Here is a 26495-nt window from a genome sequence, read left to right on the forward strand (position 1 = left end):
TGGTTTGAATATGTTACATTTGAGGGATCTATAGGCTATTTAGTTGGAGATGCTCAGTAGCTAGCTGGAAAAGTGAAACTGGGGCTTGTTAAAATAGTGGGAAGGACAAAAAAAGTGTGAGAGATCTGAAAGCATCTGGTGGAGACAGTTCAAGTCAGGAGAGGAAGGGTAAAGACACATCGTTGAGGCATGAACACAGACACGTTCACAGTTGAATGCACCCAATTTGCTACTAAAATGCCAGCATATGTTTCCTAGGCTCTGAGTTCTTTAGTTTTGTTATTTCTTCTTCCTGCCCCATTTTAATGGCTTAGCTTCTTTTTTTTTTTTTAAAGATTTTATTTATTCATTTGACAGAGATAGAGACAGCCAGCGAGAGAGGGAACACAAGCAGGGGGAGTGGGAGAGGAAGAAGCAGGCTCCCAGCGGAGGAGCCTGATGTGGGGCTCGATCCCACAACGCCGGGATCACGCCCTGAGCCGAAGGCAGACACTTAACGACTGAGCCACCCAGGCACCCCAGTGGCTTAGCTTCTGCATAAGATGTGTGGGTACAAGGATGCTCACTGACTTCCTGGGAACTTGCTGACTCTTAATGCTTAGCATGCTAGTTTGTCAAGATTGAGTCTCAGACACTTTCAGCAACAACATGATTCTTTAAGATCCTTTCATCGGTAATGGCTGAGTTTGTTCCTGGAGTAAGTTGTGGGCAGGGAATGAGGCTGGAGAGTGTGCTTATCGGCTATCCTTGGATGCCAGTGGGAGGGGCAGTAGTATTCAGCATGCCTTTTAAATTTATTTTATCAGAGCCTTGGGCTCCAGCAGAAATTCCACAGCTTAATTTAGGGGTCTTTCTGATAATTTTATTTCATTTTTGGGGTGGGTAGGTCAAGTCATCAAGGACATAGATTCTGGAAGTCCAGCAGAGGAGGCTGGCTTGAAGAACAATGACCTGTTAGTTGCTGTCAACGGCGAGTCTGTGGAGTCCCTGGATCATGACAGTGTGGTGGAAATGATTAGAAAGGGTGGAGATCAGACTTCGCTGCTGGTGGTAGACAAAGAGACGGACAACATGTATAGACTGGTAAATAATTTAAGATCGCGTATTCGTGCATTAAGGTTGGGTTGGTTCACTCAAGTCCTCAAACTTTGGCTAAGTTACCACTTTGATTTTCAAACTGAAAGGGCATAGCAATCATCATTAAGGCTGCACTGAAGTTCAAATTGGTGGTGATAAGAGAATGCCAAGTGATTGGTAAATGAGTTTTAAGTCCTTGGATTCAAAATTTTGAGAGAATTTGCAAATGTAATTACAGAATGACTCTTGGTGATCTGAGAAAACTCTGTGAACAATAGCCTGGAAAAAGGCAGATGTAGCCCTAACTTTCCCAAATAGGAAACAACCGGATTTTAAGCTATAGACCAATAAGTTCCATTAACCCCACATAGACGTCTAGAAAGGATTAAACAGCTTCTAAGCCCTTCGCAAGCAAATAGAAACATGGATTCACCAAGACTAACTAACCTGAGTGTCAAACTAACCTTATTTGCTCTCAACTTTTAATCACAACTGGTGTTATCTGGATGTTTTTAAATAATCTTTTAATTTTATCACAAGAACTGAGGTGTTCAGCCTAGTTTAACTGGCCTTTGGGGGCCTTCTACATACCATCTGCCTCACCAAGTGACAGTCACAGAGTTGGCCAAAGATGTACTTGTTCCACGTGATATACAATAAGGGAAGCACCCAAAGGTGCATCAATGATACAGAGGGAGGGATATGGTAGGGGGCGTTATTAGCCCCTTTTTATAGATTAGCAATTTCTTAGTCTCTCTAAACTTCATTTTTTAAAAAAAAGATTTTATTTATTTATTTGACAGAGAGAGACAGCCAGCGAGAGAGGGAACACAGGCAGGGGGAGTGGGAGAGGAAGAAGCAGGCTTCCAGCGGAGGAGCCCGATGTGGGGCTCGATCCCACAACACTGGGATCACGCCCCGAGCTGAAGGCAGACGCCCAACGACTGCGCCACCCAGGCGCCCCTCTAAACTTCATTTTTAAAAAAAGTCACCCACCTGAGCCAGTATTTGAACCCAAGTTCTTAACTCATTATACCATATACCCTCTCAGCGCATTTTGATTAGCTATTTCAAGATACTTGCGTAAAGAAGATTAAAGAGTGAACTGGATGATGGAACAATTAATGGGTTTTTAGCTAGTTGTACAACCATACATGAAGAATAATTGATATTGGAACAAAGTCAGTCTGAATAGATGTCTCCACTGGTATGCTTCTTACCCTAAGCTAGTTTATTACCAAATTTGGATGGAGACATGGGAAACATTTAACATACTTAAGTCATACGGATGGCTTAATGTGTTGATGGATAATTAATTTACTAGAGATTATAATATTTAAAATATCCAGTCAGGATAGAAAGAAGAATAAGAACTAATAAGTTTAAGTTTAAACAAGAATAAATTTCAGGTACTAAACTAACTTAAAACTAAATTGTATGAATGCCAAATGGTGAGACCTGATTTGAGGACTACAAAAAAAGACCAGAAACCTGATGATACTGTAAGTAGCTGCCCCCACCCCCAAAAAGGGAATTTAAAGTTACTTTAACTGACACTTGGCTTTTGGAGATGATAGCATTACTGTACTGAGTTGTTCAGACCATACTTGAAATGGCCAGTAATGTAATCTTGGGCAAGTTACCCTCCCTGTGCTTGCTTCCCTAGTTGTAAGATGGGGATAGCTACCGTGAAGGGTTATGTGAGGTAATATTTAGAACATTCAGAATAACGCCTGGCACACAGAAATGTTATGTTTGTTAAATCAACAGTGTCCAGTTCTGAGAACAGGACTATAAGAAGGGCAGTGTCAAGAAAGGTAATCAGGGCAGAGGTTTTGGAAATCACCATGTGAATATTTGTTTGAATAAGCATAGACTTTGGGGAAGAAAGGAGACCATCTTCAAGAATTTGAAAGGCTAAATGGTAACTATGTGAGGTGATAGACATGTTGATTACCTTGTTGCAGTGATCACCTCACAATGTGGACGTGAATCAAATAACACCATCCACCTTGAATATATACAGTTTGTCAATTACACTTTATTAAAGCTGGAAAAAACATGAAGCAAATATTGACAAACTTGAAAGTAGGAACAGACAATTCCACCATAATTGCTGGGAGACTTCAATATCTCATTCTCTATCATGGATAGAACCACCAGCCAGAAGATAAGGAACTCAAGGACTTGAACAAAAGAAACGAGCTAGATCTAACAGAAATACAGAGCACTCTACCCAACAACAGAACACATTCTTCTCAAGGGCACATAGGACATTCTCCAGGACAGACCATGTGTTAGACCACAGATTAAGTCACAAGAGCCAAAATATGGAATCAACCCAAGTGTCCACTGACAGATGAATAGCATTAAAAAAGTGGTAAATTGTGTGTGTGTGTGTGTGTGTGTGTGTGCGTGTGTGTGTGTGTGTGCATAGATCTATATATATGAAGGAATTCAGAAGGCTATTACATGCAAGAAGTCCTTATTTTTGAGGTGTTCTATGGGGCATAGCTTAACCAAATAGAGAATGTATAGGGAGCTAGCTTTGGCTTAAGGACAACTGAAGCTGCCAGGAACAGGGGGAGCCATTTTTGCCAAGTGGTGACCTCCCAGTTGGTAGAAAAGTTTAGGCAGAAGTCAGGAGGTCACTGCTGTAGCTGCTAAGGGGGATTCTGGCATCGGTTTTTTTCCAATCCCTCCTGATTTTATGACAATGATTTAACCATAATGTTCTGGTTTAATATAAGAGAGAACTTTGATCTAAAAAGATGCCTGTCCCCATCTTCTCCCTCCCCCTCCCCAAACCCCCCCTAAAGTAGGTTCCATACAGGGCGGGGGGTGGTGGTGGGGATCTTTGAGATGTATCGGTGAATGAAACAAACACCTAAACCAGCTCCTGGCACATACTAGGCACCCAAATATTTGGAAGTGAATTAAAACTCACGAAGTGTTTAATGTTACTGTACTTATCTTGAGGATCAGGGGCTACTCTCTCATACAGTTGACCTGCCTGTTGGGTAGTGATGTCAGAGGTATTTTTGTATGTAATGAGTCACTGATAACTTTCCACATTTTAAAGACGGAAAGAAATGTGGGACATTTGCAAGTATATCACTGAAAGGTCTGAAATTTAGTTGAACTGGGTAACTAGGAGTTCTTAGCTGGTGCTACTCTTGTTTAGAAAGGAAGATGTGGTCTTGTGGTTAGCAAGAGAGATGATAACCAGAGGACCCCAATCTAATTTTAACCAGGCTTCTGAACAGTACAATTTGGGGCAGAGCACACATTGTACTCACTTTCAATTGCTTGATTTTCTACTCCGTGCCTAATAAAGGTCCTGGATACTTGTGGGCAGCAATTTCACTGCTGATCCAGGATCTTACCATACCCAAATCTACCCTTTAAATTCTCTCAATTAAAACCCACACTCTACTAAGCTTTTAATTCTTTCAAAAAATCAGTCCCATGTCTCCTCTTCTGTGTCTCTTCTGTATTCAAGACCATCGCTCCCTTCTTCACAAGGATGGTCTGAGACTGGAGACGGATTAGAAGTATTTAAATATGCTGAGGGGTTTGGCATAACAGGAGTGTCAGCTCATGCTTACAACAAAAAGTAGTAAAATGAGTACAACAGATTACTCTGTGTACTTCAGATGGTGATAAAAATAGTGTTTGTTTCACTTTCTCTGATGTGTTTAAGGCCCGAGGACCATCTCACTGAGGAGGAAGGGCTAGAGGAACCTACTATGCCCGAGCTACAGGGCAAGTCACTCGATGTGTGTCCTCTCCCACAGGGAGGCGGCCTACGGTGGTTAGTGATTTGCTCACTATCACAAAGTCAGAAGAAACGAGCATTTTTGTTACTTATTTTTGGATCTTTGTAAAACATCCTGAACTGCTTTTATTTTGTGTATATGTGCATCTGTTTACTCCGCAGCCAAGCTCAATCTTTCTTTATACCTTTCCCGGTTGGGTAGTGTAGGAATTCTACTGCCCGCAATCAGACGTATCTGCCAGTGTTGTGCAACATATGCGAGACCTTGGGAATTAGGCACATGTACTAAAGTATAGCTACTCATACTTACAATTAATGGGTTTTTCCCTTTATTTTCAAAAGGCTCATTTTTCTCCATTTCTCTACTATCAAAGTCAAGAACTGCCTAATGGTTCTGTCAAGGAGGCTCCAGCTCCGACACTTGCTCCCGCTCTTGCTCCTCTAGAAGATTCCAGTCCAGATACTACAGAGGAAGTAGGAGATCATAAGCCTAAGCTCTGCCGGCTGGTTAAAGGTGAAAATGGCTATGGCTTTCACTTAAACGCGATTCAGGGTCAGCCAGGCTCCTTCATCAAAGAGGTATGGTCATCTGGTTCCAGCAGCCCAATGAGCACAGCCACGGTTAGGAAAGCTGTAGTTTCTCCCACTCACTGATGGCTTAGTAAAAAGGTTACATTGAGGCCTACACTGAGGGCCTCCCTTGGGTTTAAATAAATGCCGTCAAGGTCCTGTACCCTTTAAGATAATGACTAGTACATCCTAAGCTCCCATCTTTTGTTTTTCTTAAACACCTAATTGTCTTTAGATACTTTCAAATCAAACAGATTCCACGACTCTAGCTGACAATCACGGGGAGTGATACTTGGTACTTTTACACATTTAGCCACATGTCCCTCGCCTGTAGGGGCTGACAGTGAGACTAGCCCTATGGCTCTCAAGTCGGAAATATAAAAAGGGAACCTATGAAGGTGAATTAATGCCTTCAACCCAGAAGACATACAATATGATATTCAACCACTGTAATGTTACACATTTTTTTCTTCTGATGATCCTAATGATTTTTTAAAAAATTGAAGTATAGTTGACATAAAATGTTATATCAGGTGTACAACATAGTGTTTTAACAATTATATACATTACAGGTGCTCATCATTGGTAAGTGTAGTTGCCACTGTCACAGTTATTAAATATTGTGGACTATATTCCCTAAGCTGTACTTTTAATTCCTGTGACTTATTTATTTTATAATTGGAAGTCTGTACTTCTTAATCCCCTTTGCCTATTTTGCCCACATCCCCCCATCTGCCTCTGCTTTCGCAACCACCAGTGTTTGTTTTGTCTCTTGGATTCTATATATAAGTGAAATCAGAAGGCATGTGTCTTTTTCAGTCTGACTTATTTCATTTAACATAATACTATCTAGGTCCATCCATGTTGTGAATGGCAAGATTTCATTCTTCTTTTTGGTTGAGTAATAATCTATTGTGACACACGCACACACACACACACACACACACCACATCTTCTTTATCCATTCATCTATCAGTGGGCACTTAGGTGGCTTCCTAATCTTGGCTATTATAAATAATGCTGCTCTAAACAGAGGGGTGCACAGATCTTTTCAAATTGGTGTTTTTGTTTTCTTTGGGAAATACCCAAAAGTGGAATCAATGGGTCTTTATGGTATTTCTATTCTTAATTTTTTGAGGAATCTCCATACTGTTTTCCATGGTGCCTGCACCAGTTTACATTCCCACCCACAGCACACTGGGCTTCATTCCCTTTTCTCCACATCCCTGCCAATACTTGTTATTTCTTATCTTTTTGGTACTAGCCATTCTGACAGGTGTGAGCTGATATCTCGTTGCGGTTTTGATTTGCATTTTCCTAATTAATAATGTTGAGCATTGGGGCGCCTGGGTGGCGCAGTCGTTAAGCGTCTGCCTTCGGCTCAGGGCGTGATCCCGGTGTTCCGGGATGGAGTCCCACATCGGGCTCCTCCGCTGGGAGCCTGCTTCTTCCTCTCCCACTCCCCCTGCTTGTGTTCCCTCTCTCACTGGCTGTCTCTATCTCTCTGTCAAATAAATAGATAAAAATCTTAAAAAAAAAATAATGTTGAGCATCTTTTCCCACGCATCTCTTGGCCATGTGTGTGTCTTCTTTGGGAAAATGCCTATTCAGGTCTTCTGCCCATTTCTTAATTAGATTCTTTGTTGTTATTTGTTGTTGTAGGAGTTTTTATATATTTCGGATATCAACCCTTCATCAGATATATCATTTGCAAATATCTTCTCCATTCAGTAGGTTGCCCTTTCATTTTCATGCTTTCCTCTGCTGCGTCCAAGCTTTTTAGTTTGATATAGTCTGAATGGTTTCTTTTTGCTTTTATTTCCCTTGCCTGAGGAAACAGATCTAGAAAAATGTTGCTAAAGCTGATGTAAGAGTAATTATGACCTGTGTTTTCTTCTAGTTTTATGGTTTCGGGTCTCATATTTAGGTCTTTAATCCATTTTGACTTTATTTGTGTATGTGGTGTAAGAAAGTGGTCTAGTTTCATTCTTTTGCATGTAGCTTTCCAGTTTTCCCAGAACCATTTACCGAAGACACTGTCTTTTCCCCACTGTATATTCTTGCCTCCTTTGTCGTAGATTAATTGACCATATAAGCGTGGGTTTATTTCTGGGCTCTCTATTGTGTTCCGTTGATCTACGTGTCTACTTTTGTGCCAGTACTACCCGGTTTTGATTACTGCAGATTTGTGGCATACCTTGAAATCCGGGATTGTGAGACCCCAGCTTTGTTCTTAAGATTGCTTTACCTATGTGGGATCTTTGTGGTTCCATACAAATTTTAGAATCTTTTGTTTTAGTTTTGTGAAAACCATTATTGGAATTTTGATAGGAATTTCATGGAATCTGTAGATTGCTTTGGGTCGTATGGGCATTTTAACACTATTAATTCTTCCAGTCTATGGTCATGCAATATCTTTCCATTTATGTGTGCCATCTTCAGTTTCTGTCATTACCATCTTAAGAGTTTCAGAGTACAGGCCTTTCAAACCTCTTTCTTAACCTTCATTAAGTTTATTCCTAGGTATTTTATTCTTTTTGATGCAATTGTAAATGGGATTTTCATTCTTTTTTTCTTTTTTTAAGTTTTATTTAAGTAATCTCTACACTCAGTATGGAGCTTGAACTCACAACCCTGAGATCAACAGTGGAATGCTCTTCTGAGCCAGCCGGGTGCCCTCAAATGGAATTTGTCCTCAATTTCTCTTTGTTATTAGTGCACACCAACACAACAGATTTCTCGATATTAAATTTGTATCCTGCAACTTTATTGAATTCATTTACTATACTAGTTTTTGGTGGGGTCTTCAGGGTTTTCTATGTGTAGTATCATGTCAAATAGTGACAGTTTTACTTTTTCCTTACCAATTTGGATGTCCTTTATTTCTTTTCCTTTTCCAATTTTTAAAAAAAGATTTACTTATTTATTTGAGAGAGAGGTGGGAAGGGGCAGAGGGAGACAGAATCCCAAACACACTCCCCACTGAGTGTGGAGCCCAACGTGGGGCTCGATCTCATGATCCTGAGATCACAACCTGAGTGGAAACCAAGAGTCAGATGCTTAACTGACTGAGCCACCCAGGCGCCCCTATTTTTATTTGTATTTAGCTATTTTTGGATGGAATGTTCTGTATATACTTGTGAAGTCTATCGGTCTAAAGTGTTGTTCAAAGTCACCATTTCCTTATTAATTTCTGTCTGGATGATATATCCATTGATGTAAGTGGAGTGTTAAAGTCACCTGTGATTATTGTATTACTGTCAGTTTCTCCCTTTACATCTGTTAATAATTGCTTTATGTATTCTGGTGCTCCTATGTTGGGTGCATAGATGTTTACAATTGTTATGTTGGATTATTCCCTTTATCATTAGGTAGTGCCTTCGTCTCTATCTACTGTTTTTGTTTTAAAGTCTATTTTATCTAATGTAAGGATTGCTACCTTGGCTTTATTCTTGGCTTCCATTTGCATGGTATGTTTTTTAGCCTGTCACTTTTAGCCTGTGTCTTTAGGCCTGAAGTGAGTCTCTTATAGGCAGCATATAAATCGGTCTTGTTTTTGTACCCATGTAGTTACCCTCTGTCTTTTGGAGCATTTAGACCACCTACATTTAAAGTAATCATTGATAGGTATGTACCTATGACATTTTGTTAATTGTTTTCTGGCTATTTTTGTAGTTCTTCTATTCCTTTCTTCTTTTGCTCTCTTCCCCTGTGACTCTTGATTTTCTTTAGTGTTATGCTTGGATTCCTTTCTAATTTTTTTGGTATCTGTTACAGGTTTTTGGTTTATGGTTACCTATATAACATCCTAAATATATACAGTGTATATTAAGTTGATGGTCACTTAAATTCAAATACTTTTTTTTTTTTTTAAAGAGAGCGAGAGAACGCACAAATGAGCATGGGAGAGGGAGGAGCAGAGGGAGAGAGGGACTCCTAAGCAGGATCCATGCCCTGAGTGGAACCCGATGCAGGGGGCTTGATCTCACAACCCTGAGATCATGACCTAAGCTGAAATCAAGAGTCAGATGCTTAACCGCCTGAGACACCCAGGTGTCCCGTATTCAAATACATTCTAAAGGCACTACATTTTTATTCTTTTCCCTCCACATTTAGTGCATGTCTTATTTTACATCTTTTATTTTGTAAATCTCTTATTTATTATTTTTTTAGATATGATTGGTTTTACTACTTTTGTGTCTCAGCCTTCACACTAGGTTTATAAGTGACTGATCTACTACCTTTACTATATGTTTGCTTTTATTGGTGAAATTTTTTCCTTTCATAATTTTCTTCTAGTTATGGCCTTTTCTTTTCCGCTTAGAGAGGCCCTTCAACATTTCTTGTAAGGCTGATTTAGGGGTTGTGACTTGTTTAACTTTTGTCTGGGAAACTCTCTCCTTCAATTCTGAAAATAATATTACTGGGTAGAACATTCTTGCATGTAGGTTTTTTTCCTTTCAGCCCTTTGCAGGCCAGAGGGGGAGTGGGATTATATGTATAATCCCAAAGTTTCTACTGAAAAATCATCTGATAGCCTTTATTAGATTTCCATCGTATGTAGCTAGTTGCATTTCTCTTGTTGCTTTTAAGATTCTCTATCTCTAATCTTTGACATTTAAATTATTATGGGTCTTGTGTTCTCCCTTGGGTTCATCTTGCTTGGGATTCTCCTGGACGTCTGTCTCCTTCCCCAGGTTAGGGAAATTTTCAGTTGTTATTTCTTCAAATAAGCTTTCTGTCCCTTTCTCTCTTCTCCTTCTGGGATCCTTATGACATGAGTGTTATTATGCTTGATGTTGTCCCAGAGATTCCTTAACCTAAGCTCAATTAAAATTTTCTTTTCTGGGGCACCTGGGTGGCACAGCGGTTAAGCGTCTGTCTTCTGCTCAGGGCGTGATCCTGGCGATCTGGGATCGGGCCCCACATCGGGCTCCTCCGCTGGGAGCCTGCTTCTTCCTCTCCCACTCCCCCCTGGTTGTGTTCCCTCTCTCGCTGGCTGTCTCTATCTCTGTCAAATAAATAAATAAAATCTTAAAAAAAAATTTTTTTTTTCTTTTTGTTTTTCAGCTTGGGTGCTTACCTGTCTTTCCAGATCACTGATCTGTTCTGTATCATCTGTTGATTCCCTCTACTGTATTTTTAAATTTCAGTTATTATAAAAATCAATCAGAGATAAAGAATATATTTTCTGTTTCTTTTAGTTCTCACTGAATTCATTTATTCTTCCCTCAAGTCTGGTGAGCATCTTTATGACCATTACTCTGAACTCTCAGGTTGATTGCTTATCTCCATTTTGTTCAGTTCTTAAGTTTTGTCTTATTCTTTCATTTGAAGCATATTCCTCTGTCTCATTTTGTTTCACTTTTGGTGTTTGTTCCTATGAATTAGACAAAACAGCTACCTCTCCCTGTCTTAAAGGAGTGATCTTGTGTAGAAATGTCCCCAGTGTAGACTGCATGTACCTACTGGCTTTGGGCGGAGCCAGCTCTGGTGGCATGGCTGAAGCAGGCATGGGCTGGGGTGATCTTGGGGTGCCCATGCCATGACTGCTTTGGTGAGACAGCTGAGGGTGACCTGGTATGTGCCATAGTGGGCCCGCCTGGAGCTGGTGTGGGCTAGGGTCCCAGGGTTTGCTGAGGCGGCAGGATGGCTAGAGCACCTGGACCCTGGGTCTGTCTTGCACTATCAAGTTGGAGAGGGAACGTAAACAGCGGTACTTGCTAGTACCTGTGACCCTGGAGAGTTTCCCTACCATTCGGTGGATGCTCTAGGGTTAGTAAATCAGTTCCCTTTGTTGTCTAGCTGCTCTTTAAACTGCTATTTTTTCCCTGTGCCCCAGGTTTGGGGAATCTGCGTGCAGACTGCTCAGTGCTCTCTCTCCCTACTGCGCTTTGTAGTGTCAAGGCGGGGGGTGGGTTCATCATTACTGTGTCTCCCTTTCTCCTGCTGTTCTCTATGTGGCCTGTCCTTTTTTTGTGCAGAAGCTGCTCAGTCAGCCCTCAGTTCTTAAGGAGGAATTGCTCTTTATGTAGGTGTATATTTGGTGTCTGGGGGAGGAGGTGAGTTCAGAGTCTTCTTGTGCCGTCATCTTGGACCCCTCTTCCCACGGTACTCATTTGAGTATGGAAGTTGGAGCTTTCAGAAGCAGAAAAGTATTAGAGCACCTTTCTTCTGTACCTCAGGGAGAAACAACATGGTTAAGAATACATTTTCAAGCTCCTCTCTCCTCTGAAGGGAAGCTAATCTAACATTCCTTTATCCGTGTCTTGAAGTGATCATGCAGAACTTCTTTTCACAGGTACAGAACGGCAGCCCTGCCGAAGTGGCAGGGCTGGAGGATGAGGATATCATCATCGAAGTGAATGGAGTGAATGTGGAGGATGAACCCTACGAGAAGGTGGTAGACAGAATCCAGAGCAGTGGGAAGAATGTCACACTCTTAGTCTGCGGAAAGAAGGCCTATGATTATTTCCGGGCTAAGAAAATTCCTATTGTCTCCTCCATGGCTGATCCGCTGGCTGCCCCCGCCGATTCCAAAGAAGAAACACTGGCAGAACCAGAGCATGACTCACACATGGCAAAAGAACGAGTGAGTGGTGACAGACTTCTTTTAGTGATCTAACCTATCAGGGTATGATAAAGTCCTTAATAAGTACACTTCAGATCTATGTTTACCACAGATTTCCTAGAATACTAGAAAATGACAAAGGTAACAAGCAAGTCAAATTATTTTGGTGGAGAGGAAGTGGCAGGAGGACAAGCTGCTTTTTCATAGCATGGAGTTGACAGTAACTGTCCAGAGAAAAATGAAGAAATAAAAGTTTATCAAAATTATAATGGAACCACCAGAAGAACGTGAATCAGATTACATACAAATTCTGGTTCTGCCACTTAACAGCCTTGGGCAAATGGATTTATTCGCTCTCTGCCTCACTTTCCCCACCTGCGAACCAAGGATAATTTGTAGGATTATTGGGATTATATTAACTATTTTTAAAAAATTTTACTAATTTTTTTATTTAAAATCAATTAACATATAGTATATTATTAGTTTCAGAGGTAGAGTTTAGTGATTCATCAGTTGCATGTAACACCCAGTGCTCATTACATCACGTGCCCTCCCTAATGCGCATCACCCAGTTACCCCATCCCCCCCCCACCTCCCCTCCAGCAACCCTCTGTTTGTTTCCTATTAACTAAGACTATTGAAGTGCTTCAAACAGTGCCTGGTTAATAACGGTAAGCATAAAACGAATGGTGGTGGTTAGAGACTTGTTTTTAAGATAATTGGCAGGTATTTGTGTTTTAGTAATAGGGAGGAATAAGCATTACTCTGTATTTGGATTAAAATCCTTGATAAGCCTTTTATATTTTTGTCCAAGTTCATAAAGGAAATGTATGGCAAAGCCAAGACTCTAAAAGTTTTATATCATTCTTCTTTACGTTACATTTCATTCTACTCCATTTCCATGAATTTTACAGATTGGTCATATAAATTAAATACTATTTGTGACTGAATACATACTTAGTTTGGGGTGCTACAATAAAAGACCATAGACTGGGTGGCTTATAAACAACACACCTTTATTTCTCACAGTTTTGAAGGACAGATTTGGTGTCTGGGGAAGGCCCTCTTCCAGGCTGTAGAAGGCCAATTTCCTGCTATGTCCTCACATGGTAGAAGGGGACATGGGGCTCCGTGGGGGGCGGGGAGGAACTCTCTTATAAGGCCTTAATCCCAATCACAAGGGCTCCGCCCTCATGACCTAATCACCTCCCAAAGATCCTACCTCCTAATATCATCACCTGACCTTAGGATTAGTATTTCAATATATGAATTTTGGGGAGATACAAACATTCAGACCACAGCACACACAGCAGCCACTGACCTTGCATTCCTGATTGCTTAGCAAAGAAAGCATTCTACTTGTCTTTAAAAAATTTTATGTTTCTATAGCAAGTCAATTATAGGCCTATGCTAGCTTTATAGAAAAGATCTACAGATATTAAGAAATTTGTTAGTGTCAAACAGCAAGCTGGAAACAAAGCCAAGTGTGAAATTCAGGTCAGCTGGCTTCTAGCAAGTGACTCTGCTCCCTGCCTTAAGTCAGGCAACTGCTGACATCCACACTCTCGCACTTACACATCTTTTGTTTTCTTTTGCACAGACGTACAGTACAGCCTCACATTCTTCTTCCAATTCTGAAGATACAGAGATGTGATGAGAGCAAATAATGGCTTTGGCTGACAGCTGTTTCTGGGTATTTAGTAGGAATCCTCTCCTGAAGAATGCGCTGCCATCCATTTACTGTCTCAGAGAGGACCTCCTCTGGAAACCAGTTCATTATGTGGGACTGTCTTCTGTTGTCATTTGTCTTGGGGGTGACTACTGCAATGATGGCTTATTTATGGTCAACTTAAGGCAGGACCCAGATTTCATGTGATCTCTTTCAAGCTTCAACTTCACTACATTTCCTCGTAATTCTATAGGCTCCTTGAGCACTAAAGATGATTCATACATCTGTATACATGAGAGCTGCTATAAAGTGAGCAGATAAGCCTATTAAAATTATGCTTTTGTAAGAATGTTGTGGTTGCTAAAATAGATGCCATTAAGAATGCCTGTAGAATGTACTTGCATCTTCCCTGTTAGCTGATAAAACCTTAATGGTGTTTTTGTTTTTGGTAAACTTGCTTTTATGCTTTAATCTTCATTTTGCCTCTAGAAACCCAAAACATAATAAAATTCAGAATAAGATCTTAGGATTTCCTTAAATTGCATTTCTCAATGTTCTATAAACTTTCCAGCATTTTCCTGTCATGGATGGAGAAAGTAGGGGCTAGGATAGGAATAGACTTATTCCAATTAACAGTTATTCATTGTTTTACTCCGCAGCATGAGGGGCCGACGGAAAGGAAAAAATGAGACCTCATCGCCAAATTGATTGTACAGCAATTCACTCTCAAATACTACTAGCTTAAAAGGAAATCAATAAAGATGATATACCCGACTGCTCTCAGTAGAATCTATTTCAGTAGCACACCACCCCGTCCCCAGACGAGAACAGAGAACCTGTTGATTATTGTAATGGGGCAGGGGTTGGCAGGGGGATGCCAACTCGATGGCACAAGCACTCGACACCGAGTCAGCCTTGATAAAATGAAGCCAAGGCCAAAGGGTTACAATCTGATTTTAATGCTAGTCAATCTTAAGGGAAAGCCATACCCTCCTCCATGTGAGCCTTGAACAGAAATTCTGGGTGTTCGGCCCAGCTACCTGAGACTTGCCCTTACCCCAGAGTTCCAGTGCATTCCCCCCACCTAGCTTCTTGGCTCTTTTCCATCCCCTTTTCCCCATGCTGCAGCAGCCTCAAACCCACTCAGGATTCTCTCGGCTGCGTGCTGGCTGCAGTTTCCTTCACGCAGTCACGTTCCAGCTGATGCCACTCATGATCACAGTATCCAGAGCAGGAAGGCAGCCGCTGCAGGCGGAATATGCTACCTCAGCATTTTGTTTAAAAAAACACGAGGCCCTGGTCCTCTCCATTTTTTCTCTTATATCCAAATTCTGACACCCCTGGCCTGTAGCAGTCTGTAATAGGCATGAGTTCAAGGTGCCATATGCTTTTCTGGTGCCTGCTTGTGCGCCAAATAGAGGAACAGTATGCTGGAGAGAGCGCTGACCAGGAAGATCACATCAAACCAACGGTGATAGAAGTTGAACTGTAGTTCCCCGAGGACTTCGGTGATTATGGTTCGGTATTCTAGAGGCATGCTCATTCGAATCAGTAGCACGGAGGAGACAAAGTACATGCCCTGTAAGTTAATCCAGAAGTCACTTTGAATGGGGTGAAGGACCGAAGAGAACTGTAAAAATATTCAGAAGTATATACGCTTCTGGTTGTTTACAGTCGTAAGCATAAAAGTAGGTCATTAAACTTACCATTATCTGTGCTAATAGCAGGACAATGACGTTGGAGGACTTACTGCTGGAGATGGCATAAAAGAACTGGCAAGAAAGGGAGAAGAACTCATGCAGTGCTGCTAGATTCTTGTGTCAAGGACATTAAGTAGCGTAGTTAATATTTAATTAAAAGTGTCTCTTCCACGTAGCAAACCAGTGCAGAACAACTGATATGATTAACACTGAGAAGAAGAGAAACAGACTGATAGCAAAGGACCCAGCTAGGGTGTGCCCAGAGGGATAGCTGGTGGTTTTAAGAATTACATTATGACATGAAAGGATTCCAATCGCTATCAAACTTTCCAGAAACTATGTGATACAAATGACTTTCATAGAAAACATTAAAACGGATTACTCCAGGCCACTCCAAGCCCTTGTAATTATTACTAGGCTCCTGAGCTCTTTCCAAAATTGTGCTAGATGCCTGGAGAGCCCTTCTCCTCTTCTCTCCTCCCAACCTCTTCACTCCTTTCATTCAAACAACTCTCGGATCTTGGGCTCCCCACACCTCTTCTCCAAGAGAAGACTTACTTCTGCCTCCAGAAAGCCTTCCTATGTTTATTCGAAAATAGTCAAGCATTCTGCTTCTCCTACTTACATGTCCTCCTTCTAAGAGACTCTCAAAGTTACTCTAATCTCAAATACGTACCTTGTTCATCTATTCCAAGTATCTCTGGAGCTCCTACCATGTGCCAGTTTCTATTCCTCGATGCTGGTGCCACATCAGTGTACAAAACAGACCGTGGTCTCATTCTACGACCTTTGGTAAATGTACTCATCTGATTGGTGTATGATGTAAATCCATCATCATCAGTTTATTTAGCAGTTTCACTTTTAAAAAATTTTATTGTAGGTCTTTTAAATATTTGTGACTATTAAGTTCTCTGAAGGCAAGAGTCTTAATTAGGTAAAATTATCTCCTGGTGCCACATGACATGCTGCAAATAATAATTTAGATTCAGTGATACGATATACCTTGGTAAGAGTGATCAGTAATCCTCTGATAGATGTGACGATGATTATTCCAACCAGAATGAAGGAAATGTGCTGAGACCAGAACTTCACCTGCCACCATAAAAGGAAGGAAAAGTACGTGTGAAATCTCTCTTGAGAGGCATGTGAAGGCTATTCTTCTGATGCATTCTGATCTCTTATGTGACTGAGAGGGAATTTCACTAGGACCTACCTGATTAAAAAAAAAAAAATTTAGGGAGGGAGGAAAATGAATAAGGGGCAACAACAACACCCAGGAAGACCGCAGTAGATATCTTAATAAGCAGACTTAATCAAAACTTAGGACGGAAGCAAGCAAGTGCAGTGGTGATGAAAACAGCACTACAGTCTGAAGAAACACAGATGGAACTAATGATGCAGCCTCAATGTGTTAAGTGAAAAGCACAAACTAAATAGGAAATTAAATAGCAGCTAAATTATTTTTAACATCTGTGAATGATAGTCCCCTGATCACCCAAAACTTAAAGAAATTTTTCTTTTTATAATAAAAGAGTATGTAAATAGTCTCAGCTATGGTCTCGGAAATAGTTGACCTTTCACTTGAATTACATGATGTTACCTTTTTCTCCTCTTGGTTTGCTTCATAGTGGAAGGCAGCTGTGGGACCCTGTGCTTGATTCGGGTCTGAAAAGTATCTGTGGGGGAACTGCTATTACTAACATCTAAAAGATGTTATTCAGAGTTCTGAAACGTGGAGTATACAGATGGATTATAGATGAAATACACAGACACCACAGCAACTAAATAGCCTCAGAAAGCACTGGTGAGGAAGAACACTTCTAATAATTGAGCCTAGTAAAAATTTTAAAAGAGGAAAAGAGAACACATATGCAGCAATAGTGAAGCCTATTTTACGGTATAATTTATAAACTACTTGGAGGAAAGATACCATGTTCCTTCACATGAAAAAGTTTACACTATTGATCTGCTATCAAAAAACGTGTGCTTTGAGTTGTCCGTCAAGGACTGGAGCTCAGTTTGCTCTGGTTCATTTTCATCTTATCCAGCTACTAGGAGCGTGTCTAGCTGAGGTGGGTAGCTGGGGGTAGCACGCAGCCTGTCACTAGAATCATAGCACAGCTAAGTGGCCCTCCGAGGGACTCAGAACATGATTCTGGTCTTACTATCATATCAGCTGGAATTACTGTCCATACATATATACACACATACATTTGGAAAATATATTCTTCTACAAATAAAGACATTAAACTTAAATTGGGACAAGAGTGTGACGACAGTGGTATTATAAAACAGGTAGAAAGAGGATTAAAACTGCACAGGTTACAGTCACCATCTTTAGCTCAAAGTCCACATTAATTAATTGGTAGTTTTTTACACAGACATAATTTCACTTCTAACATGGAACACTAATTAGTAGTTAATCTTCTACTAGAGGAATCAGAGGTGAGTTTTGGCTTTGAAGATCTGAGAGAGAAGTATCCAATATTTGGTCTGGGAGAAAGTGGGAAGGGGTAGCTGGCTACAGAAAAGCGGAGGAGGAACTACAGAAATAATCAGCATGTAAGGCAGTAATAAGTAACAGCCATCACTTATGGTTTTATGTCCTTTACAAATCTGCCAGATGAATATGTCAGAAAACAGAGGAGAGTAGGAAAGAACAAAGGCAGAATTAAGGAAGGTATTAATATCTTAACAATTTTAATTTATAGCAGATAAAATAGAAACATATTAAACTAGGATCTTGATACAACTCTTACATCAAATTGGATCCCCAGATAATTCACAGTGATCTCGATGCCTCTTGTGACAGGATCAGTTTTCCCAACTCGGTCAAAAACGATATTAATGGTTGCCTGCAAAGACATGGACCTTTATATTAGAGCATCTCAATAATCACTATTTCAAAAAGTGACTCAAAATAATCAATCAATATAACATATCTTACAGGTGGATGTTCCTAAAAATGCAATTTTATTCTCAATCTAAATCATATATAAGACACTTATTTTGGCTATTCACATATTGGCAAACCGAAGTCCTTACCTACCGTATCTTTCTTTTCTGTAAAGAATAAAAGGAAAAAAGGCTATGGCATATACACCTTAATTTCACAGAAGTTAGGAAGATAACATTCTGGCAGATGAAGTTTGAGTAAGAGAATCAAGAATTCCAGGGTCATTCACTCTGATTATTTTCTGAATACTCTAAGAGCAATCACTAAAATAATGAAAAGAGAGTTATAGCTAACAGGCCAACAAGAAATCAGACAGAATTATGAAAAGTACCTAATTAATCCAAAAGAAGGCAGAAAAAAAGGAAAAATGGAAAAAAGAACAGCTGGGGCAACCAAAAAACATGTAACAACACAGTTGTTTTAAATCCAACAATATTAATAATTACACTAAATATAAACAGTCTAAACCAGGAGTTGGCAAACTCTGACACTGTACTGATAGCAGCCATGGATGATATGTAGATGAATGGGCTTGGCTGTGTTCAAATAAAACTTAATTTACAATGGCAGGTGGTAGCTGGATTTGGCCTATGAGCTGCAGGTGGCTGAATCCTAGTCTAAACATGCCAATTAAATGGCAGAGACTCTAAGACTGGATAAAAAAGCAAGACCCAACTATATGTTGCTTACAAAAAACCCACTTTAAATACAAAGATACAAATAGGTTAAAAGTAAAAGAATGGAAAAAGGTATATTATGCTAACACTAATCAAGAGAAAACTGGAAGGTCTATGTTAGTATCAGAGTAGATTTCATAGAAAAAATACTGCCAGGGATTAAAAGGGTCATTTCAGAACGAGAAAAGGATCATTTCAACAAGGAGTACAAATGACCCTGAAGATGTATGCACCAAATAACAGAGCTTTAAAATACATGAAGCAGGGGTGTCAGGAAGATGGTGGAGTAGGAGGAGCCTGAGCTCATCTTGTCTCACAAACACACCAAGATAATAGCTACCTCTGGGCAACTCTGAAAACCACCTGAAAACTGATAGAACAGACCCTCCACAGTTAACTGTTGAGAGGAGGCCACATTGAAAAGAGTAGGAGGGGCCGAGGCACACCTGGGAACCAAACCCCTTAAGAGACTAACCACAAACAGGAGGGACACCACAAGCATAGAGAAGCAGAGAGGCTCAGACCCCACACAAGGCACCCCAGGCAGTGGGATGGTAAATTCCCAGTAACATCCGGCTTTGAAAACCAGTGGGGATTAACTTTGGGAGCTTTTAAAATCAGCAGGGCTTAAGCCAGGTACTTTAAAAATTAGCAGGGCTTAACTCTGGGAGAGCCAGAGGGCAATCAGAAACTAAGTCCCTGCCCTTAAAGAGCTGCACAAGATAACTTGGCCTGAGAGACAGCACAGAAACAGCAGTTTGAAAAGTGCCTGGGTATATGAGGAGGATATTCATTTACTCATCTCAACACACGCTGGATGGTCAGGGTGTCTTCTCTTCAGGAGACTTCCAGAACAAAAGTGCTGGTGGGCACCATTTTTCTTCTCCTCCCCCAGCCTAGATAGCCAGACCCTTGTGGTAACTAGCACTAATACTGTCTACCTATCTTGCTAGCATCCGGCCCCAACTTTCACCTGGGGACCTGCCTGCCTCAGCAGGTGGCCCTTCAACACAACTCCTGCCCCACCACACCCTGCAAGCAGCCTAAGCCAGGACCCACACCACTCCAAAAGTAACTGCAGCCCTGGAGAGACAGAGAGAACCCTACACATCAGTGTGCCCACATTTCCAACAGCTGAGCCTCTTAGTTGGCTGTGCAGGGACCAAACCTTGCCCAGTGTGCCCACAGCAGGCAACGCAGGTCATTGCACCCAACTAAGGCAAATGCAACTCGGCTACAACAGTAGGGTGAACGCTGCCCACATAGGGGACACCCTTGGAGCACCTGGTTCTGGTGCCTGGGGCACTGCACTACAGGGAACCACAGGACCTCTTCTACACAAGGCCGTTACTTTCAAGACCAGGAGTCATAGCTGACCCTCTAATACAGAGAGATAAACAGAGAGCTAGAAAGAATGAGCAGATAGAGGAATATGTCCTAAATGAAAGAACAGGACAAAATCACAGCAACAGATCTAATGAAATGGAGATAAGCAATATGTCTGGATAAAGAATTCAAAGTAACGGTCATAAAGATACTCACTGGACTTGAGAAAAAATGGACGAATTCAAAGAGAACTTCCACAACAATATAAAAAGGAAGCAGTCAGAGATGAAGAATTCAATAACTGAAATAAAACAAGCACACTAGCGGCAATCAACAGTAGACTGGAGGATGCAGAATGGATCAGCAATTTGGAAGACAGGGTAATGGAAAGCAACCAAGCTGAACAGCAAAAAGAAAAAAGGATAAAAATAAAGGAGAACAGGTTAAGGGAACTCAGCAACACCATCAAGTGTAATAACACTCACATTATACGCATCCCAGAAGGAGGAGAGAGAGAAGGGGGCAGAAAATTTATTTGAAGAAACAATAACTGAAAACTTCTCTAATCTGGGGAAGGAAACAGCTATCCAAATCCGGGAAGCACAGAGAGGCCCTAAGAAGATTAACTCAAAGAAGTCCACACCAAGATACATAATAATTAAAATGGCAGAAAGTAATGATAAAGATAGAATTTTAAAGATTTATTTTATTTTGAGAGAGCGAGAAAGAGAGTGCACACAAGCAGGGGGAGGGGCAGAAGGAGAGGGAGAGAAAACCCAAGCAGACTCCTAGCTGAGTTGGGGAGCTCAATGTGGGGCTTGATCTCACGGCCCTGAGATCATGACCTGAGCCGAAATCAAGAGTTGGATGCTTATTAGCTGACTAAGCCACCCAGGTGCTTCTAAAGAAAGAATTCTAAAAGCAGCAAGAGAAGAAAAAAAGTCACTATGAGGAAAACCTTATAAAGCTGTTAGCTGATTTTTCACCAGAAACTTTACAGGCCAGAAGAGAGTGGCAGGATACATTCAAAGTACTGAAAGTTAGACCTGCAACCAAGAATACTCTACAATGCAAAGTTACCACTCAGAAAAAAAAAAAAGACAAAAATTTCCCGGACAAAAGTTCAAGGATTTAACCACCACTAAACCAGCCTTACAAGAAATGTAAAAGGAAATTATTTGAGTGGAAAGAAAGGCATAATTATAAGAAAGTTATGAAAGGAAAAAATCTCATTGGTAAAAGCAAACGTATAATACATGTAGTAGATTAATCACTTATAAAGCCAGTATGGAGCAAAAGTAGTAAAATGATTTATATCCACAAAAACCAGTCAGGAAATATACAAAATAAAAAGATGTAAAATATGACATTATATACGTAAAACACAGTGGAGGGGGAGTAAAAATGTAGTACTTTTAGAATGTTTTTGAATTTAAGCTTGAACTTAAGTTCAACCGTCAACTTAATATGGATTGCTATACACCTAAGATATAATACATAAGCCTAATGGCAACCACGAATCAGAAACCTATAATAGGTACACAAAAAATAAAGAGAAAGGAATCCAAACATGACACTACCACAAGGGAAGAGAGCAACAGAAGGAACAGAGAAGAACCACAAAAACCACCGGAAAATAATGAACAAAATGGCAATAAGTACATAACTATCAAGAATTACTTTAAATGTAAATTGTCTAAATGTACCAATTGAAAGACAGAGGGTGACTGAATGGATAAAAAAACAAGACCCATCTATATGCTCCTTTAAGAGATTAATTTCAGACCTAAAGACATATACAGACTGAAAATGAAGGGCTGGAAAAAATACACCACGCAAAAGGCAGGAAGAAAGCTGGGAAAGCAATACTTAATATCAGATAAAGTAGACTTTTAAGCAAAGACTGTAGCAAGAGACAAAGGAGGGTGCTACATAATGATAAAGGGATCAATCTAACAAGAGGATATAACAACTGTAAATATCTATGCCCTCAACATAAGAGCACCTAAATACAAAAGCAGTAATCAACAGACATAAAGGGAGAAGTTGACAGTAATACAATAATAACAGGTGACTGTAACATTCCACTTACATCAGTGTAGACCATTCAGACAGAAATCAATTAGGAAACGGTGGCTTTGAACAACACATTAGACCAGATGGACTTCACAGATACATACTGAACATTCCGTCCAAAAACCATTGAATACACATTCTTTTCAAGTACATGTTGAACATTCCCCAGAATAGATCACAACTTAGGCCACAAAACAAGTCTCAATCAATTCAAGAAGACTGAAATCATATCATGCATCTTTTCCAACCATAATGATATGACACTAAAAATCAATCACAAGAAAAAAATCTAAAAAGAATGCCAATACATGGAAGCTAAATAACACGCTACTAAACAGTGAATGGGTCAACCAAGAAATCAAGGAGGAAAAAAAAAAAAAACACATGGAGACAAATGAAAATGAAAATACAATGGTTCAAAGTCTTTGAGAAGCAGTAAAAGCCACTCTAAGAGGGAATTTCATAGCAACAAAGGCCTAACTCAAGAAACAAGAAAAATCTCAAGTAAATAACCTAACTGTACACCTAAAAGGGCTAGAAAAAGACCAAAACCCAAAGCTAGCAGAGGGAAGAAGTAATAAAGATTAGAGCAGAAATAAATGAAAGAGAGAGAGAAAATAAGAAAAGATCAATGAAACCAGAACCTGTTTCTTTGAAAAGATCAACAAAATTGGTAAATCTGTAGCTAGGCTCATCAAGAAAAAGATTCAAATAAAATCAGAAATAAAGGAGGAGAAATAATAACAACTGACACCACCGAAATACAAAGGATTATAAGAGGCTATTATGAAAAATTGCATGCCAACAAATTGGACAACCTAGAAGAAACAGATTCTTAGAAACATAATCTCTTAAAACTGAATCAGGAAGCAATAGAAAATCTGAACAGAGCAATTACTAGGAATAAAATGGAATCAGTAATAAAAAAAAAAACCTCCCCCAAACAGAAGTCCAGGATCAGATGGCTTCACAGGGAGATTCTACCAAATATTTAACAAAGAGTTAATACCAAAGAGGTGAAAGACCTATATCTGAAAACTGTAAAACACTGATGAAAGAAACTGAAGATGAATCAAACAAATGGAAAGATACTCCATGCTTGTACACCTTAAACTAATGTAACATTTTGTGTCAAGTCTACCAAAATAACGAAGAGTTAATACCTATTCTTCTTAAACAATTTTTAAAAAAATATTTATTGATTTATTTTAGAGAGAGGTGGGTGGGGAGGGATGGAGGGAGAGGAAGAGGGAAAGAATCCCAAGCAGATTCCACATTGAGCACGGAATCTGGTGCAGGGCTTGATCTCACAACGCACGAGATTATTAGCTGACAATAGCATTTTTCACAGAACTAGAATGAATAATCCTAAAATTTGTATGGAACCACAAAAGATCCCAAATAGACAAAACAATCTTGAAAAAGAACAAAGCTGGAGGTCTCACAGTCCTGGAGTTTAAGATATACTATAAAACGATAGTAACCAAAACAGTACAGTACTGGCACAAAAACATTCATATAGATCAATGGAACAAAATAGAACAATATCATCTGATCCAGTAATCCCACTACCGGGTATTTACTGAAAGAATATGAAAACACTAATTTGAAAAGCTATATGCACCCGTATGATTACAGCAGCATTATTTACAATAGTTGAGATACAGAGGCAACCCAAGTGTCCATGGATAGTTGAATGGATAAAAAGATGTGGTGCATATACGTAATGGAACATTACTCAGCCATAAAAAAGAATGTCATCTTGCCATTTGCAACAATCCTAGAGGGTACTATGCTAAGTGAAATAAGTCAGACAAGGAAAGACAAATAACACATGATTTCACTTATAAGAAGAATCTTAACAAAACAAAGAACAAGAAACAAGCACACACTCTTCAATATGGAGAACAAACTGGTGGTTGCCAGAGGGGAGGTGAATGAAAGAACGGGTGAAATAAATAAAGGGGATTAAGAGGCATAAACTTTCAGTCATGGAGATGAAATGTACAGCACAGAGAATAGTCAATAATATTATAATAACATTGTATGGTGACAGATGGTGACTACACTTACAGTGAGCACTCTGTAATGTATTGAATTGTTGAATCACTATGTTGCACACCAAAATTAACACTGTATGTTAATTATAATTGGGTAAAAAAAACAACGAAGCAAACACTGATAGAACTAAAAAAAGACAAATCTACAACAATGGTTTGAAACTTCATCACCCCCCCAATAACTGATAAGGTAGTAGAAAATTAGCAAGGATATAGAAAACTTTAACAATACAATCAACTAACTTGACCTAATTGACATTTATACAACATTCCAGCCAACAGGAGCAAAACACACATTCTACTCAATTGTACCTGGGATGTTAGTCATGGCTGAACATATTCTGGGCAGAAAACAAGCCTCAAAAAATTTGAAGAGATTTAAATCATACTAAGTATGTTCTCAGATCACATGGAATTAAATTAGAAATCAATTACAGAAGAATATTCATAAGATCCCCAAATACTTAATAACATACTTCTAAATAACCCATGAATCAAATAAGAAAAATTAGAAATATTTTGAACTGAATGAAATGAAAATACAACACATCAGAAACGCTGTATTTTGTGAGATGCTTAGCAAGAAATTTATAGCACTAAAACACCTATATTAAAAGTTTTGAATCAATGAGCTTAGCTTGCACTTTACTAAATTAGAAAAAGACCTGAAATAAGCAGAGGAGAAATTATAAGGATCAGAGCAGAAATCGATAAAATAGAACACAGAGAAACAATACAGAAAGTCAATTAATCCAAAAGCTGGTTCTTTGAAAAGTTCAATAGAAGTGATAAACCTTGATCCAGACTGAACAGAAAAAAAAGACACAAATTACCAACATCAAGAATCAGATATCACTTCATAGCCACTAGAATGACTCTAATAAAAAAGATAAATAAGCGTTGGTGAGGATGTGGAGAAATTACAACTGTTACGCTGCCGGTGGGAATGGAAACAGGTGCAGCTACTTGGGAAAACAGCCGGCAGACTGGGAGTTCATTAAAGGTTAAACATATAGGTAGCATATGACCCAGCAATTTTACGTTCACAGGTATGTACCTAAGGGTAATGAAAACATGTATCTACATAAAAATTTATCCATAAATGCTCACAACGGCATTATTTATAATGGCTCAAAAGTGGAAACAACCCAAATGTTTCTCAACTGATGGATGGATAAATAAAATGTGGTATATCCATATAATGGACTGAATATTATTCATCCATAAAAAGGAACGAAATATTGATAGAGGCTATAATATAGATGAACCTTAAAAACATTTACTAAGAAGCCAATTACAAAAGACCACATATTGTATGATTCAGTGTACATGAAATGTCCAGAATAGGAAATCTATACAGACGTAGAATAGATTAGTGCCTGCCTAAGGCTGGAGAGGAAATAAGCAATTACTGCTAATGGGTGTAGAATTTCTTTTGGGGTGATTGTCTTGATGTGTGCACAACTCTGAATATATTAAAAACCACCAAACTGTACATGAAATGGGTGAATTTTTTTGTAGGTGAATATCTCAATAAAGGTGTTATATAAAGAGAAGGAGAGGGGTAGCATCCCTACAGATTTTATAGATATTAAAAGGATAGTTAAGAGAATATTAAGACAATTTTATGCTAATAAATCTGACAACTCCAATAAAAATGGACAAATTCCTTGAAAGACAAAAACTACAAAAGCTCACTCAAGAAATATATAACCTGAATAAACCTTATTATCTATTAAAGAAATTAAATCTGTAGTTAAACGATTTTCCTGCAAAGAAAACTCTAGATCTAGATGCCTTCACTGGTGAATTCCACCAAACATTTAAGAAAGAAATTATAATAATTCCACATAAACTCTTCCATTAATTGGAAGAGGAAGGAATTGTTCTCGACCTCTAAGGTTAGCATTACTCTGACACCAAAGCCAAAGACGATACAAGAAAATATACTCTCATATTCCTCATAAACACTGATGTAAAAATTCTTAAGAAAATGTTAGCAAATTAAACCCAACAACGTACACCATGGCCAAGT

The 26495-nt window shown here is 39.4% G+C and overlaps 2 protein-coding genes across 15 annotated transcripts in view; one reads left to right on the forward strand and one right to left on the reverse strand.

Annotated features, from left to right (window-relative positions):
* Nucleotides 1-14439, forward strand: part of PDZK1 (PDZ domain containing 1) — a 35879-nt gene extending 21440 nt beyond the window's left edge. For all 10 annotated transcript variants that reach the window (XM_026489067.4, XM_048220238.2, XM_026489063.4 and 7 more), the window contains 4 exons: nucleotides 887-1083; nucleotides 5198-5434; nucleotides 11727-12017; nucleotides 13597-14439. In XM_026489067.4, the coding sequence (XP_026344852.1) occupies nucleotides 887-1083; nucleotides 5198-5434; nucleotides 11727-12017; nucleotides 13597-13650 (779 nt within the window). In that variant the 3' untranslated portion in view covers nucleotides 13651-14439. The remainder of the gene's footprint in view (nucleotides 1-886; nucleotides 1084-5197; nucleotides 5435-11726; nucleotides 12018-13596) is intronic.
* A 164-nt stretch (nucleotides 14440-14603) lies between these two features.
* Nucleotides 14604-26495, reverse strand: part of GPR89A (G protein-coupled receptor 89A) — a 58559-nt gene continuing 46667 nt past the window's right edge. For 2 of the 5 annotated variants that reach the window (XM_026489069.4, XM_026489068.4), the window contains exons 11-14: nucleotides 18125-18220; nucleotides 16368-16457; nucleotides 15372-15437; nucleotides 14604-15244 (exon numbers count right to left, since the gene is read on the reverse strand). In XM_026489069.4, coding sequence (XP_026344854.1) covers nucleotides 15038-15244; nucleotides 15372-15437; nucleotides 16368-16457; nucleotides 18125-18220 — 459 coding nt within the window. In that variant the 3' untranslated portion in view covers nucleotides 14604-15037. The other 3 variants (XM_057310326.1, XM_057310325.1, XM_057310327.1) reach the window with 2 other exon arrangements.

Source organism: Ursus arctos, unplaced genomic scaffold, assembly GCF_023065955.2.
Source record: "Ursus arctos isolate Adak ecotype North America unplaced genomic scaffold, UrsArc2.0 scaffold_12, whole genome shotgun sequence".
NCBI lineage: Eukaryota > Metazoa > Chordata > Mammalia > Carnivora > Ursidae > Ursus > Ursus arctos.